The sequence below is a fragment of the Diabrotica undecimpunctata genome, chromosome 1 (assembly GCF_040954645.1).
Source record: "Diabrotica undecimpunctata isolate CICGRU chromosome 1, icDiaUnde3, whole genome shotgun sequence".
NCBI classification, from domain to species: domain Eukaryota; kingdom Metazoa; phylum Arthropoda; class Insecta; order Coleoptera; family Chrysomelidae; genus Diabrotica; species Diabrotica undecimpunctata.
Window position 1 is genome coordinate 23,687,092 of NC_092803.1, and position 17,532 is coordinate 23,704,623.

Sequence of the window (17,532 nt, forward strand, 5' to 3'; positions counted from 1 at the left end):
GGTCTATTTTTAGTTCGATTATTTTTGTTATGTCATGTCGTTCAATCCAAAAGATTTTTTCTTAATATATAGGGGATATATCAATATATACAAATGAGCCCTAACAGCTACATATTGGGGCAAATTAAAATATATAACAAATTCAGGTGTTTAACTGTTAATTTATTATAATTTTTTTTTTTTTTTTAATAATTATCATAATAATACTAAATAAGCAATTTTTTAAATGATAAATAATCAAAAAAATATTTACATAGTATTTTTTATACAACCCTTATAACCTATTGTCATCAAGTGCCCTAGTCTATCGACCAATAGCACGCACTTGATGCGCATCGCCCCGCCCACCTCGACTTGGAAAATTATGTATAAATATTTGCACAATTTTTGAGTCGGGAGCGGACTAGAGTTTGGTTCTAGTAACCAAACAGTGCGGACGTGCTCCAGAGCGATCGTGACGTCAGTCAAGCAGTGATAAGAGAACAATAGGACATTGTAAGACAGATTTAACAGACAAAATAATGGCCCTTCTTGAAACAAGAGGAAAAAATGAAAAGGTCGAAACCGTGAAGAATATAGAAAAATCAAAGAAGACGAAGATCCCGGTGAAAAAAACGGAATCCAAGACAAGCAAAGTAACTAAACAACCCACTAAGGAAACTGAAAAGAAAAAAACCGAAGAAAAACAAAAAACTGAAATAAAGAAGGTTAAAAACCACGAACCGGAAGAAAACAACGAAATGGACACTACCAAACAGGATGAATGGCAAAAGCATGCGGTTCAAGAAAGTGACTGGCAATCGCCCAAATGCAAACGACCAAGAACAATTGTAAGCGCAGCTGAACAACAGACTGAAATAGTAAAAAGAAGAAAGGAAAAGGAAATGGATACCAACATTAAACAAATCCATGAGAAACGCCAAGACAAAGAAAAAAGGATGCAGCCAGGCACCAGTAAAATACAAAACACCGAAAAAGAAAATACAGAAAAGACTACAAAACCTGCGCCAAAACCACCGGCCATTATTTTGAAGTCTGTTAATGAACACCAGCGAGTTTTTCAAAAAGCCGCTGAGAAGAAAATCAGCTCCGTGAATAAGTTTGCCAGATCGGGAAGGACGATCGTTATACAAACAAAAGCACGTGAAGATTACTTAGGAATGGTTAAGATCCTAGAAAATCATGAACCAAAATTAGAATTCGTCGCCTACCCAATAGATGGCGACAGAATGAAAAGAGTAGTAGTCAGAGGGCTGGCCGCCACTACTGACCCAAAAATTATACAAAACGAACTACAAGGACAAGGCATAGAAGCTACAAGGGTGATAAACATCATCTCCAAGAAGGAAGACAAAAAGCCATTACCTATGTTCTTGGTCACCATCCGTGAGGAAGATGATCAAAAAATTAAATCCTTAACTAATATCTGCTACATGAAAATTCATGTAGAGGATGAGATCAAGAACACCAGAGAAACCATGCAGTGCTACAACTGCCAGGGTTACTATCATAGCTCCAAGGCGTGCCATTGTGGAGCTAAGTGTGTCAAGTGTGGAAAAAATCACATCAGCAGCGAGTGCGATATGGAAGGTGAATTCACTCCTAAATGCGCAAACTGCAACGGTGAACACACCGCCAACTATCGAGGATGCACAAAGGCACCGAAAAGAAGAATGCCAGTCAGGACACAACAAAAAGAAAACCTATAAACAGCAAACCCACCAGTAACGGAGTCAGCTACGCGCAAGCAACAAAGAACCAAAAAGAAAGCGAATCCACAACTGCAGTTACAGAAGCTGCAGCACTCATCGCAAACTTTAACAACGACATCAACGCCAAAATGGCACACTTCTCCACAATGCTGGAGCAGTTAACACAAGTAATGACAGTAATAAGCTCCTTCGGTAAGCAATGTTAGTACACCAATCGGGAGATCTACGCATTGGGTCTTGGAACTCAGGTGGATTATACACAAAAATAAATCTTCTGGACGAAATCGCAAATCGATTAGAATTAGATATCATAGCGCTACAAGAAACCAAATTGGTGGAGAGGAAGAAAACAAAATTCCCAGGCTATGATATCTACAGGACAGATCACCGAGCGAACTCGGGGGGAACAGCCATTATGGTCAAAAAAGGAATAGAGCACCAAAACATACCTACACCTGATGGTTTGGTCACAATGGAAGCCACGATAGTACGACTAATCGCTGGAAACGAGACACTAAAAATCGTCTCAACATACGTTAGGCCTAAGGAACCGATCCTAGACGAGGACCTCAACAAAATCCTGAATTCAGAAGAACCCACGATAATCATAGGAGACTTAAATGCGAGATCGCCGAACTGGTACGACAGAAGGACAAATCCGAATGGCAGACGGCTCTGTGCCTATCTCGAGACAAAGAACAACACTTATGCAGTCGGACCAACGGATCCAACATGCTACAACGGAGTAGCAGAACCAACTCATCTCGATATTGCAATCCTACACAACGTGGGTCAACAATATGAAATACACTCATTAAATGAAGGCGATTCCACTCATAATCTAATCGTCCTGACCCTAGGCGCTATTGATATCAATCAATTGCAGCCTCACAAGAGAAGCACAGTAAACTGGCCAAACTACAGAAGAATAGTGAGCGAAAACATCGGTGCGATACCCACTATAAACAACATCGCCGAACTAGAGGATAGTGTGGTAAAATTAGAAAACACAATTAAAAAAGCCATCGATGCCAGCTCAAAAGAAATTGTAGTTAACACGATAAGCGGAAGATTCAGGGACATTAGTACCGAACTAAAGGACCTGATCAAAGAAAAAAACAGAAAAAGACGTAGAGCCTACCGAACAAGAAATCAAGAAGACAAGAGGATTGCAAACGAGCTAGACAGAGAAGTCAAGAGGCAACTGCAAAATCACAGAAACGAAAGCTGGAATAACTATATTCAAGAGCTAAATCCAAATAAATCCGGTTTCTGGAAACTGTCAAAAGTCCTACGAAAAGATAAAAAACCGATTCCACCGCTACACGGAGAAAATGGAATCGTCTACACAGAAGATGACAAAGCCGAAGTACTAAAAGACGAATTGGAAAAGGCATGTCAAAACAACGAACACCCGCACGAAGATATCGACTTTACCATCCAAGTCGAAAACTACGCTAGGAGATTAAAAAAGAGAAAAGGAAGAATAGGACTAGTCCACACGTCCCCCGAAGAAATCAAAAATCTGATTAAAATGACAAATGCGAAAAAAGCACCAGGACCGGATAACATTACCAACAAGGCCCTCAAGAATCTCCCGACGAAAGCAGTAGTATACATCACTAATATCGTGAATAGCATACTAAAACTGCGATACTTCCCGGACAGATGGAAGGAAGCCCACGTAATGATGATTGTTAAACCGGGAAAAGACGGCACTTTTCCACAAAACTACAGACCGATAAGCTTACTCTCATCAGTAAGTAAAATCGCAGAGAGAGTCATTTTAAAAAGACTCAATGATGAATCTCTAGCTTTGGGATCTATACCAGAATCTCAGTTCGGATTCAGATCCGAACACTCATGCGAACTTCAGGTACTGAGACTAACAGAACACATCACTAAAGGCTTCAACGAAAAGTTGTACACAGCAACTGCGTTCCTCGACGTGAGTAAAGCGTTCGATAGGGTATGGCATCTGGGTCTACTCTATAAAATGAGTAACCTAGGTTACAGTGAGGCGATGACATGTCTTCTTGCGTCATACCTGGCCAACAGAAGGTTCAGAGTTAAGATAGGACCAACACTATCTGAGCTCGGGACTCTGGAGGCGGGTGTGCCCCAGGGGGCGGTGCTGTCGCCTTACCTGTACACTATCTACACTGCTGACACTCCGACAGACCCCAGAACACTGGTTAGTCTGTACGCGGACGATACAGCCATAGCAGCCAGTAGCAGAGATCCAAACCTGGCTGCAAACCACCTGCAAAGTGCTCTGAATAGATTCCAAAGATGGTGTATAAAGTGGAAAATTGCACTAAACCCCGACAAGACACAAGCCGTTATGTACAAACACAGAAAAAAGAGACCAGACAGGGAGATCACGGTAGGAAACACCCCTGTAGAATGGACGAACGAGGCTAAATACCTCGGAGTCACACTAGACAGTAAACTCAACTTTACAAACCATGTCAAACAAACTGTCTACAAAGCAAAAGCACTAAGAAGTCAACTCTCATCGCTAATAGGCAGAAAGAGCAAACTTCGCTTTAAAACAAAAATGAGAGTAGCTAACAGCATAATACTACCCTCCTTAACTTATGCATCTGCCGCCTGGGGACATACATGCAAATCCAACAGAAAGAAAATCCAAACAACACAAAATTGGATAATAAGAGAAGCTTTGAACCTACCAAGCTACGTACCGCTAAGATACCTCTACAGGGACTCAGGAGAGAAAAGAATATTAAGAATCATGGACGAAAGAGCCCATAAGATCTTTAACGAAGCCAGAAACCATCCAAATACAAAATTAAGAGAGTTGACTAACTACGATATAAACCACAGACTGGTACATAAACGGCCAATGCAACAGCTCATAGGATATAGGAATTAATAAACATGAAGAAAAGAGATAGCCACAGAGTAAACTGAAAGAAATAGGTAGACAGTGAGCAACAAAAAAATCTAGTTTTTAAGTACAATATACACCGAGGTGTGTGTAGGCACTATACACCCGGGAATGCACACCTCAAACACACCCACACATAGCAGGTAGATTAGAATTAAGTTAGATATAGGTATATACACAGAGTGTGTGAGAGCGTTATACACTTGGGAATGCACACTCCATAGTTAGGTTAGCATAGGTAGACAATAAAACAACAAAATGCTCACTGGCTAACAAAGCCACGCCAATAAAAAATAAAAAATTAAAAAACGCACCTTTCTTAACACCATCGTTAAAAACCGGGAAAAAGCTCACGAACTAACAACGACGGAAATTAGCATAACCCGCGATACCGGGAATTATATCATCTGATTCTGTGGCTAACCGCCATATAGAACGGAGATAATTAATAAACCGAGGAAAAAATGTTTGAAAAAAATAAAAATGTTGAAAACAAACTGTATGTCAATTTCATACAGTTACGAATTTAAAAAATGATAAGTAACAAAAATATAGTCATAGCCAATAGGCACAGGCCCTTCAGGCACAATAAATCGCGAACTCCGAGCATTGAGACCATGTGCGGCAAACATGAGCTTGATGGCCGGAACATCCTATCGAGCGCTCAGCCGACGAGGAGAACAAAAATCCGTTTTTGTCAAATCGTCGGCTGAGCGAACGAGCACACACAAAACACTTCTGATCAGAGAGCCGCTAGTCACGACTAGGGACTCTCTGATCAGAACACACGAAAATTTTTAGGGACTCCAGTCCCGACGTTAAGATAACATAAAGAAATAAGTAAAGTAAATAGGGAGAAAAGCCGACATTTAGGCTACCCCTACAGTAAGGTGGCATAACCACAATTATTAAAAACGGAAGGTACTTCATTACCCAAAGTACCTTAGTAAATTCTAAGATCATAAGCCTCCTCACGTTATTAACACGTTGAGGAGGGGTGGAGGAAAAGCCTGGGGGTCAGATAGGTACCAACTCGACTAGCGAGGTGTGACCGGTTTGATCTTCGAGCATGTGGATCCCTCTCTTATATTGGTATACACATGCTCCTAGGGGTAGGGTTGATCACCTCGTGTGTTAATGTGTGTGTGTGTGTGTGTGTGTGAGTCGGGAGCAGATCATCCGATCAGATCACTGCGATCAAGTCTACGAACCACGGCCTTTCCTAGAGCATCATACGCTCTAGGAGGTCGCTGGTCGGGGCTCTGCCTCTACTGCTACACCTAGACTCTGTAGTTAGTCTTTGCTACAACTAAACAGTGTTTTATTTCAACGCTATTGGCTACATATTTTCTCCTGTAAGAAAATTTTAGTCTTTTCCAAGACTTGTCTGAATTCAACCTCACATCCGAAGTTGAATTGGATAAGTGCCTAGAGGGTGTCGTATACTACACACGATATTCCTGGTACAGAGCGTATAGCGAAATAGACGATTTTAGAAGTCTATTTCAGCTAAGACGACACTATTAATGTAATAAGGATCATCAAAATATGTAAAAATCAGTGACAACCAAAGAGTGAGACAGTATGAAGTAACTGCTAAAAACCAAACAAGATAAGGTAAGTAAACTGCAAAAACAATACAGCCGGACACTACAACAAACGTTACTATATTTTACAGTTAATTTCTTGTAAAATTAAGTGAATCGCTGTATAATTTTAACAAAATGGTGCGTCGATAAAAGAATGCTGTCGATAAAAGATCTGGATTAAATTTTTATAAGGTAGAATTATAGGTAGCAATTTAAAAGTATACTCATAGCTCAAAAAATTATACTTAATTATAGGTAAAGAAAAAGCTACTGTTAATGGCAAAATAGCAAGCCAGACTAACATAGGTAAAATCCAAACTTTCTTGGTCGGTAGAAGATTAGTCCCGAGTAATTTTTAGAGATGATTCAAAAGTCGACGTATATGTTGGTGATTACCGCAAACGAGTTATTCGCACTAAACATGAGGCCTTTCACAAGGACTGTTTAAAACGGATAGTAAAATTTCCGAAAGGAGTGATGCTTTGAGGTTGTATGGCAGTTTCAGGTTGGGATGGTTTGAATTTCTTGAGGGTGCCGTAAATGCTGCGAAATATAAACAAATACTTCAAAACATTTATTTCACAATACTTGGTAGTATGCTGTTTTGATAGGGTAACGGGTAGGAACTCCTCTGGATAGTCCTATCAGGAAAAATGAATCAATCCCTGTCCTCCGCAGATTCCAGGTGTTTCCTGACCCGGGAAACTAGAACCTGCTTAGGGTCCCTTGTCGAGGGTCACGGTTGAAGTCCACAATGGCAGCTACGGCGGAGAAGAATTCCTTTGGTACGGTGTGGATGGCGGAAGTGGCAATCCCTTGATTTTAGGGATTATATAGAATCACTACATGTGATGAAGGGCAGCAGCGATCATCAGTACCAGCTCAAGGTAGAGGAAATAATCCTGGATCGGCTTGAAACTGGGCTATCACAAGCATGTTTTTGTTTAAAACAAAATAGCACATTCGCTTCTTTAAATCTAGATATTCTCTTCGTGTTGATTTGTTAATTTATGTTTGCATTGTCTTCTTTTTCGTTTCTTTTATCTTTCAATGCCCAACAAAATAAACAAAGCCAACTTTTCGCGCCATACTCGGCATTCTCTAGATTAAAGGAGGCCTATGAAACGCATTCAAGCGTCAAAACCACACATCTCAATAATTATTATTCCTAGCCGAGCAAATGAAAATCGAAGCCATTTATCGAGATTCTGTTACATCTCACAACCTCGTTTCAATTTAATTCATTGTCTTCTGTTACTCTCTCTCGATCATCGCTGTCTTATTTTAATATTTCGATAAAATATTCGTTACCTCTGGTTTCGTCAGTGCCACAAAGCACCCTAAGGTAACTAATCAAGGTGTTAAATGTGTCTTATGTTCTGGTTTTCACCCTTAATATAAATGTTCGTATTTTTTATAACTAACAGGCTTCAAGAACTGTTTTCGTTGCGTAAACCACATAATTCTGGTGTAACCTGTCCGATTTCACCTCATTTCGTCGCTCCATTTCTATGCACAGACGTAGGCTTGGCAGATCACGGCATCGCGTTTTTCTTCGTTTGTTAACCAACCGTCAAATTAATCTTGTTCCTTTAGACAACCACTTCTTCAAATACCAACATTTCTAATTTTGCTACACAAGTACATTTAATGTCCTCGTCTATTTCTTTCCACACTAGATACAAGTTCCACAGCCGATTTTATTTCAGTTCTGCTCGGCATTTAGAGCTTTCTCGTAATAAGCTATAGACAGGTACCACTTATGGCATGGTACTAATTTGTGTCTTATTTAACCGAGTGATTGTGACTGTCCAATTTTCTCGTTGGGCCTAATTAGTGTAAACGATCTCACCCATATTCATGATCTGAAACTATCAGATCACGCATTTTAGTAATCAGATCCTATAGATATACTCATACGTGTTGAATTAGTTCTTCGTTTCTTAAATTCTGGTCAAATTCTTGGCGAACCAAATCACCCTGTGGCCTTGAAAACCATTTTCAATTATGTTCTATAAGGGCAAGTCTCTACGACTCATACCATATTTTATTTCACATCTTTCGTTACTTCTATGTGTACAAACATAGATCTTCTCTACAAAGGTTTTGGGAAGTCGAAAACAGTAGGTAGTTAGTTTTGTCCCGCGACGTCCAAGCTCGTAAACGATTTTTCCTGCGATTAATACACCAATATTTCAAAGGTAAGTTTTTTTCTTTGTGCAGATAACAGCAATGAGTAAAGCCAGCTAATTTTCGTAATTTATTCACAATTAATAATTGCTATTGTTTCAAATTTATTCACAATCAAAATATTGCATTTTGTCTCCGATTATTATTATAATTAATTTAATCAGCGACCTCTAACTTTTACACAAAACATCTTAGTTTGTCCCAATATATAGTTGTTAGGGCTCGTATTTGTTGAAATTACTCTCATGTTCCATTCTGGTTGTGCACTGGTCGTAAAATAATGGTACCATCCTTAGGTGTTTATCTGGTAATTTGGATTGCTTTAATATAGTCTACATTGTCTTTCGCTTAATTTTCTTCTTCTTAATATGTCATACTCCATTGTTGAGCTTACCTTTGCATATATCTACGTTGTATATCATTAACTGTGCACATATGTATGGGGTCTTGATATGATCAATACGCGCAATTTAGGGATGGGATCCTGGATACCCTATGCTCCTCAGTGTGTTAAAGGAAGTAAGTCAAGTTTTCGTAGTTAACATTTCGGTGTCTACTTTTCGAACCATATTTTATTGATTGAAATATCCCTGATTAAGGTAAGTTAACCCAGAACCACACAAAGACAATGGAAAAATGGTCCGAAGTAAGTATATGTCAGCTTGATTATGCCAGTACAGTGTCGATAGGGGAAACACCTTTCTGCACATCGAAATTTGTTAAGGAGACACACAAGTATTTTTAATATTTTTCTGAAGCTATTTTCTTGTGGCATCTTGATGCAATTACTATTTTTATTGGGAATTAGCCACAATTAAAGTTTAAAATAAGTTTATTTTTGGCGTTTCGATTTACACTTCGGAAATAGTACTCAAAATACAAATGTATTTTTTTATATGTATACAAAATTGTATGAATTTGTAAACATACACTTTTGTATATGTTTACAAATTCCACTCACCTGCAACTCAGGAGGTCCTCCTTCGTCCCTAATAAGCAGCAGATAGCTCTGATTGTCGACTACGATCTCCTTCTTGAACCGACCACCTTCCGGCGATTCCTCCTGCATATATGATCCGGTGAGGTAGCGGTGGACCAGGGCGGACTTGCCCGAAGATAAAGATCCTACGATTCCCAATCGCAGATCGGGAACCGTACGCGAGAGTGTCCATTCCTGAGAGTTTACGAAGGAATCTGAAACAAACAATCATTGTAGATGAAGGTATACGGACTGTACGTTTTAAATGAAGAAACAAAGTCAGTAAAGTTTGATAGTGATCAGTAAGATGATGAAAATAACCAATAGATCACAACTAAAAGCAATTGATTGAGTCAGTGTGTAATGAGTGCCGGTAATTATATAAAAAAAATCTGCAATAGCAAGAAGTTAACTTCAAGCATCAGCGAGAAGCGCTACTACCTGACTTGACAATGGCAAGTGCGACCTTGTCGAAACGGCGTCAAAATAATGGTTTTTTTCAAAACCAAAATTATTCAACGCGGAGTCAAAACTACAGAAAGCACATATAGAGGGTTCAGAATAGAAGTGAACCAAGTCCACTTTATCTACATTTGAGCTACAGAGGTTTAAAGTTAAAGTTTCATAACAAAATTACCACTTTAACATTTTTAAAAGTATATATTTAATTTAGGAAGGTCAATGAGTAACTTAGACATTTACATTGCTTTTATTGGCCAAATTTGATGTAATAATCCCAAAAAATGCAAAAAAGTGGACTTGGTTCTAATGTATTCTGAAGAATTTTAGGAAAATAATGAACCAACTCCAAGTGTTGTTAATACACTTTATTTTTACATCTACTTAGAGATCATATTAGAAATATTAAAACAAAATATCACTTCTTAGGTGAAAGGAAAAGTTAATTGACTTGAAAAAAAAAAAGAAACATTGCTGTCAGTATCATTTCCTTCAGTCGCTTCATTGTTCTGGGATTGACGACTACGCTGATTTCCTGTAAGGTTTCTGAAGTATTCATGATGAATAGGGGGTATGTAAGGTAGCAGAGATAACATGTCCTTTTTTTTAAATTTATTTGTCTTCTGGTTGGGTAAAGCTGATCTTGCTGTACCTACATACAGTCAACAAGGTTTGAAATTCCAAGGGTCTTCCAGACCATGATTTACTTGTCTTTTTGAGATGTCCAAGGTTCGGAAACTCCAAATTTCGCTGAAAGATTAATTAATTTTTATTTGGAAAGGTGCTCCTTTTTTAAATCTCAACCACCGTATCTTAAACCAACTTATTTGCCTACCTTCAGTGTTCTTTTTCCTGTTTTTGATTTAATCTTCGAGGGATTTTGTGCTCAAAAACTCTTCTCGTTGTAGTTTTACAGCTTCAAACTGAGGTTTTTTCACTTTTGCAGTTTTAATGATGTTGTACCAGTCATCAGGCACATTGATGGTCCTAAGTTTCTTGCCTGCTCTCTCTATTAATGCGAATTCAGTATCATTGGGAAGGAATGAGTGGCCTGGTATCACAAATTTTAAATCAATTGTTTCCACATCTAATAGAGGGTCTTGAACAAGTTTCAGTAGAGTATGGCTAGTTTTTATATTCCTGCTCAGTGCATGAGTCAGAAAACATAACAACGTGTTTGAATGTCCTGGCATGTTCATACAAATGTTTCTTAAGGCATAAAACTAGATCACCAAGACTAGAAACTAAGACAGTCAAGAGAAACAAATTGACAAAACTTTCTGTTCGCTAATATCTTGCACTAAAACCAATTTATTTTAAACATTTGATTTCATCGTCGGCGATTTAAATATCTTTCTCTTTTGATATACTGGGTTGAGTCAGATCATGAGAAATGTTTTCGGTTAGAAGGCGGTTGGGCTGACGGCTCCATTTCAATTTGGCCGACAGAACAGCGTTGTTATAGTCAGATGAAGTATCATCCTCTAAAAAAATATATGAATTAGACGTTTACTGCAATAGGTCAGGCTGTGATACACGCTTCAACCAATATCAAACACTTTGAGTAGCAATCTAAAACTAATCTATAACATTGTATTTACCTGTGTCAAATTCGACTAGCGACCACTCTTCACTTGATCCAGATTAAATATAGATCGTATAATACAACTAGCCAACAAAAATAATGTGTAATATACTGTCAAAACTAAAGGTTTAAAGCACGCCAACACAGAACGGTACACAGAAACAAACACTACCTGGACTTGGTTCAGTAGTATTCTGACAGAAAATAACAATCTGTCATTAAACACCAGAAGTTGCTGCTGCCTAGCGGATATTATCATAACTAGGACTTGGTTCATTATTACACTGAAAAGTTACCTGTTTGGTGCATGTTATAGCGTTGTTAAATCGTAAATGACAAAAAGTGGACTTGGTTCACTTCTATTCTGAACCCTCCATGTAACTCCCGCGGAAATTTCAAATTAACACACACACACACACACACACATATATATATATATATATATATATATATATATATATATATATATATATATATATATATATATATACTGATATGACTGAACCGCCAATATTTGGTAACACAGAGAAATAATTAAAGATAATACTAAAACCACTTGCGGTATTGTGCTGATAACATTTCTAGTAATGATTAAGAGATATTATACGAGGAAATAATTGTCAAGAAGTTCAAAGAAAATTAATAAAAACATGAGACAATCCGAATCGGGATGTAGACGTCAAAGAAATATACTCTTAAACATTTCTATTTCTGTTAAAGACATGTCTTTGATATATAATTTACTAAAGATATTAATCCAGATAATGTGACATTAGTTAATATAAACCAATATATGTTATATTGGTTATGATCAATAATCTGACAATACACCTTTGTTTGGATTTTTCTACCACTAGTGGCGGTTGTTCTGGGGTCGTATGGAGTAGTGAAGAGTAGGGATGGTTCTTTTTTTGATCGAATTACTGTTTTTTTTTTGTAAAACTCTTTGAGAAAAAATGAAAATTTTATGTAGGCTATTTATACGAGAAGCGAGTTTCATGTGCAGCTAATTCCAGAAAACCATAAAACAAAAAAGAATTTGTGCAAATGCCGCAGAAAACTTATTTGTATTTTTAAAATAACTTCGCTGCGAAAAATCTCAAAAAATACAACGTGGTCACAAAAACCATCACCGTACATGAAGGAAGCTTAATAAAACCGTCTTTCTAGTGTTAAAGATGTAAAGATTATTGTTGCAATCTCTTCAGTTATTATTTTCAATGATTGTTTTTATTATTGTTTAAGCGTTTTGTTATTTTTCTAATTTTTGGAGCACTACTCCAAGGATAAGGAGTTTCCTTAGCGAACTTCTTGTAATTGATTCTGCAGACATTTCTCTATAGATATAAGGACAACGTTTTGTGCTAATAGAATATTACGTATGGATCGACCATTTACTCCTATGCCCCGATTCATTCTTTCGTTGTTTATGATTATTATACTTGAGTACATGATTTTTATTTATCGTATGGCACTTGACACATTTACATTTACATATATTTTGTATAAAACATAATACATATGTTTAGAAACGAACATCTAACTTGTTTATATAGTCTATCAACTCTGGAGTCGCTATTAGGAAATCCTCTGACCTGCCTTGATAGGATCTTGTGGGACACTGTTCTGTGATCTGTGATGTGACAGATGGTTTGTGGTTGTCCGCAGTCACAGAGTGGGGATGGTCGTTTACCCCATTTGTGCATCATGTAACCTCATCTGCCGTGTTGGGTTCTGATTCGGTTGGATTTTGAATGAATCAAAACCTGGTGGATTTTGTGTGATACAGGGTAAGATGCTACTTTGTTGTTCCATCCATTCGCGAGTCCAAGTGGTCGTTAAATTGAACTCATTTTCCACAGCAGTCTGTGCTGTTTTTATTGGCGGTCGTCTGGAGAGTAGACGGTTACCGTTGGCAGCATCTATATCTTAATGGATTAGCAGGATTTCGTTACTAAGCATCTTTCTGTACTCACTAGTGAGGGAGTGTATGCGCCGTAGTTTGGATGGTGGAATGTGGCTCAGTACTGGGAGCCATTGCGTAGGGGTGGAATTGATAATACCAGCAATCATTCTCATTGTATGTTCAATTGGGCATCTACTTTGTGTATATGTGAGCTGTTAAACCAGGCTAAAGAGCAGTATTCTGCGGTTGAGAAGATAAGACCCAGGGCAGATGATCGCAAGGTGGAAGCCGATGCTCCCCATGTTGTTCCTCACAGCTTCTGGATGATGTTGTTTCTGGATTTAAGTTTTTTCGCTGTTTTTGACAGATAATCCTTGAAAGATAGGGTTCTGTCAAGAGTCACCCCAAGGTACTTTGGTGTTTTATTGTAGGCTAGTGTGGTGTCTTCGAATTGGATGTTGAGTGTTCTTCCTACAAGCTTGAGTACATGATGATCGAATGGGAGACAGTACAGAGCTATGTGTCATATTTTTTTCACATATATCTTGTGAAAACCCATCTCTGGTTAAAATAGAAAACATAACTCAGATGTCTTTGAATCTGGTTTTTAGGTATATTTCAAATATCTTACATTTGTTGCCAAAATTCAAACCGAAATTTCATGCAATAGGTTTTAAAGATAGGCTCTAGCAATAGAAATTCCATAGTGATCGGTCAATCACAAGTAATAAATTTCATGAGAATCGTAAAAAAGACAAAAATCGCGAAACGTTTATTTATTTAAAAGCTTTATAAAAACTGACTTCATTTGTAACAAAACAGAAAAACTGAATACAAAATCTGCATACTAAATGTGTTTCACCTTTAAAACGCATTTTGATTTGTGTCAATGACACACTCTGATCAAAAGATATTGAACCCTTACGGTTCAAATCGCCGGTCGCTCAAAGCGTTATTTCTGAGAGAACAGTTCATTCTATGCAAAAAGTGCTAATAAAAATTTTTGTTTGAAATTATCTCAGCTACATTTTTTATTAAAAATATTTTTTTCTACGGCGTACAGATTCTTGGTAAATCGATTTTTTCCTACGAGGGGGGTTTTATGGGGAAGCCGGAGGGTAAAAGTGGTAAATTTTTTTGAATATTGATTGGGGTCCCATAATTGACATTCTCAGCAAAATTCAGCTTGTACGTATGATTTTTAGATGTTAAGTGACATTTTCGTCTCTGACGACTGGAGTATATTATACGAGTATGTATTAAAAAATCTGGCATCTATTGTTGTACTGTCATCTTTATCTTCTAATTGACTAAAACATGGCCATTCTCTACCATTGTGCCGAATACCTGACCTGTCGCAATAAAAAAACAGACCATTAACGATATGCACACAAGCAAACAAGTTGAATAATAACCCTGAATAAATAAGTTCAGTAAATTGTTTCGGTTTCGTGTGATAAGAAAAATTGTAAAATTCATTACTAAATGCTTATATTTTAGTGTACATTTCTAACCGTAGCCACTGAACGACGCGCGATAGTGAAAACATGGCTAATTTCTTCCGAAAGCACAAAAAATGGATTATATTTGCAATGTAAGTATGAAAAAAACAATAAAAAATATTTTAAAACGTGGATTTTACGATTTTTTATAGCGTTTCGACAATAAATTATGCAAAACCTTTGATAAAACGTAAAAACGATAATGTATGAGATGGCATGCATATGCATACTTATGGCAGATCTGACAGATCCTTCTTGAAATCGTGTCGTTGTCTGCCCGGCTATTTGTTTTTCTGTCAGTGCGATAACTCTTTAAAGATAATATTTAAGCAAATCTTCAAGTAATTCTCGCTCTTTTGGAGGCATGTTAGTGCTACACGTGGGTGTAGTGCATATCCTAATGTAATGTCTAATAAAGGTGGGGATGTAATAGCTCAGAGTAGTGACAAAATAGATAGATTTCCAGATTCTAAAATTTAGTCTGACTGATGTTTTTGAGGGCATTATGAGTTTAAAAATTACATATTCTTCAGGGCCTAATGGTATACCTGCAGCACTTATTAAGAACTGTATTTTTTCCCTTTGGAAACCTTTACAACAAATTTATCATTGTTATCATGTATATTTCCACAATATTGGAAAAATAGTTTTCTTGTGTTAATAATTATAAAGGTATAACTATTCAATCAGCAATCGCAAAACTCCTTAAGTGATGGATTCGACCTTTACTTGATGGAAATTCATTTCATATTATAATAAAACACTGAAAACTTTTGTTTTCAAAACTTCCACAAAATTTATTATAATATTTTATCACTACAGCTATTTCGGCAGAGTGCCTTTCTCAAGTGATCTATTTTTGGATGTGTTTACAATTTATAGACTTACGAAATAGGTTGAGGAAAACTATTTGTCTCAAGTTGGTCATTCATAATTATTATGTCCGTGTTTTTTAATTTGTTAATTTCCATTGATTCTAATAAAGATAGCTTAAGGCTTTTATTTTGGCTGTGAAAAATTTCAAATTAGTCATTAAAGGAATGATTATGATCTGGAAGGTGAAGTGTGTATGTAGAATCTGTTTTCCTATTATTGAAAGCCCTTTTATGTTCTGCTATCCGTTTGTAAAAGTTTCTACCAGTTTGACCGATGTATGTTTTTGGGCAGTCGCCACATTTAAGTTTGTATACAGTATTTTGTGTTAGTGCTTTTTATTTTGACGCTTGTTGTTTTTAATATATATGCCTAAGTTGTTGTTAGTTCTAAAAGCTGGTGTTATTCCTTTCTTTTTATGTGTTTGGCTATTTTTGTTGTTATTTTGCTTGTAAATGTAATCGACCACAAGGTACTAGGTTTTTTTCTGGTGGTGGAAATACTAATTTCGGGGCTTAATTGTGTAGCTTTGGTTTAAAATTTTATTGATTGTTCGTTGTACCCATTGTTTACTGCTATTTGTTCAATAAAATTTTAAATCAAAAACTACACAAGAAAGCCCTGAAATTAGTATTTCCACCACCAGAGAAAAAACCCAGTACTTTTTGCTCAATTACATATACAGGCAAAATAACAACAAAAATAGCCAAACACATAAAAAAGAAAGGAATAACACCAGCTTTTAGAACAAACAACTTAGGCAAATATATTATGTGGCGACTGCCCAAAAACTTACATCGGTCAAACTGGTAGAACCTTTAACAAACGTATATCAGAACATAAAAGGGCTTTTAATAATAGGAAAACAGACCCTACATACACACTTTACCTTCTAGATCATAATCATTCTTTTAACGACAAATTTCAAATTCTTCACATCCAAAATAAAGGTCTTAATCTATCTTTATTAGAATCTATGGAAATTAACAAATTAAAAAATACGGACATAATTCTGAATGACCAACTTGAGACAAACAGTTCTCCCGTCCTCAACCTATTTCGTTAAAGTCTATAAAGTGTACACACATCCAAAAATAGATCATTTGAGAAAGGCACTCTACCGAAACAGCTGTAGTGATAAAATATTATAATACATTTTGTGGAAGTTTTGAAAACAAAGTTTTCAGTGTTTTATTGTTATACTTCTTGATAAATTGGTATCGATAAATCTCACCTGGGCTTGCAGAAACATAATTATTGATGAACAACATAGATTTTCTAACGGGAAGGCAACAGCACCAAACCTTGTCAATTACCAACAATATGTGTTGGGTGCATTTGAGAATAAAATTCAGGTCGACAGCATGTACACTGATTTCTCAAAGGCCTTTGACCAGGTTAATCATAACCTTTTGGTTCTCAAACTTCATTCATCTGGCTTCGGTGATCCCATTGTTAATTGGATTAAAAGTTTCTGGTGGGGCATACACAGCAAGTTTGTATTAACAAATATATTTCAAAAGAATTCCATTGTTGTTCTAGTTTCCCACAAGGGCCTCATTGTGGCCCCTTGTTTTTTAACTTGTTAATTAACAATATTGGTAAGGCTATAAAAAACTGACACTTTCTGCTATTTGATGATGATCTTAAGTTATTTCATTGTATACATGATAAATTGGATAGAGATCTCTTGCAAGATTATGTAAATAATATATGTTTATGGTCGAAACAAAATGGTTTAAGCTTAAATCCAAATAAGTAAATGTTTTTGTATTTCATTTGGTCATATAAATAATCTAATAGCTAATAGATATGTTCTTAATGAT

At 36.7% G+C, this 17,532-nt stretch overlaps 1 protein-coding gene across 1 annotated transcript in view; it reads right to left on the reverse strand.

The window, feature by feature from the left end:
* CenG1A (Centaurin gamma 1A) overlaps nt 1–17,532 on the reverse strand; it is a 61,001-nt gene that overhangs the window by 38,023 nt on the left and 5,446 nt on the right. Inside the window, exon 2 of the mRNA XM_072539019.1 lies at nt 9,364–9,596. Within this exon, the coding sequence (XP_072395120.1) occupies nt 9,364–9,596 (233 nt within the window). The remainder of the gene's footprint in view (nt 1–9,363; nt 9,597–17,532) is intronic.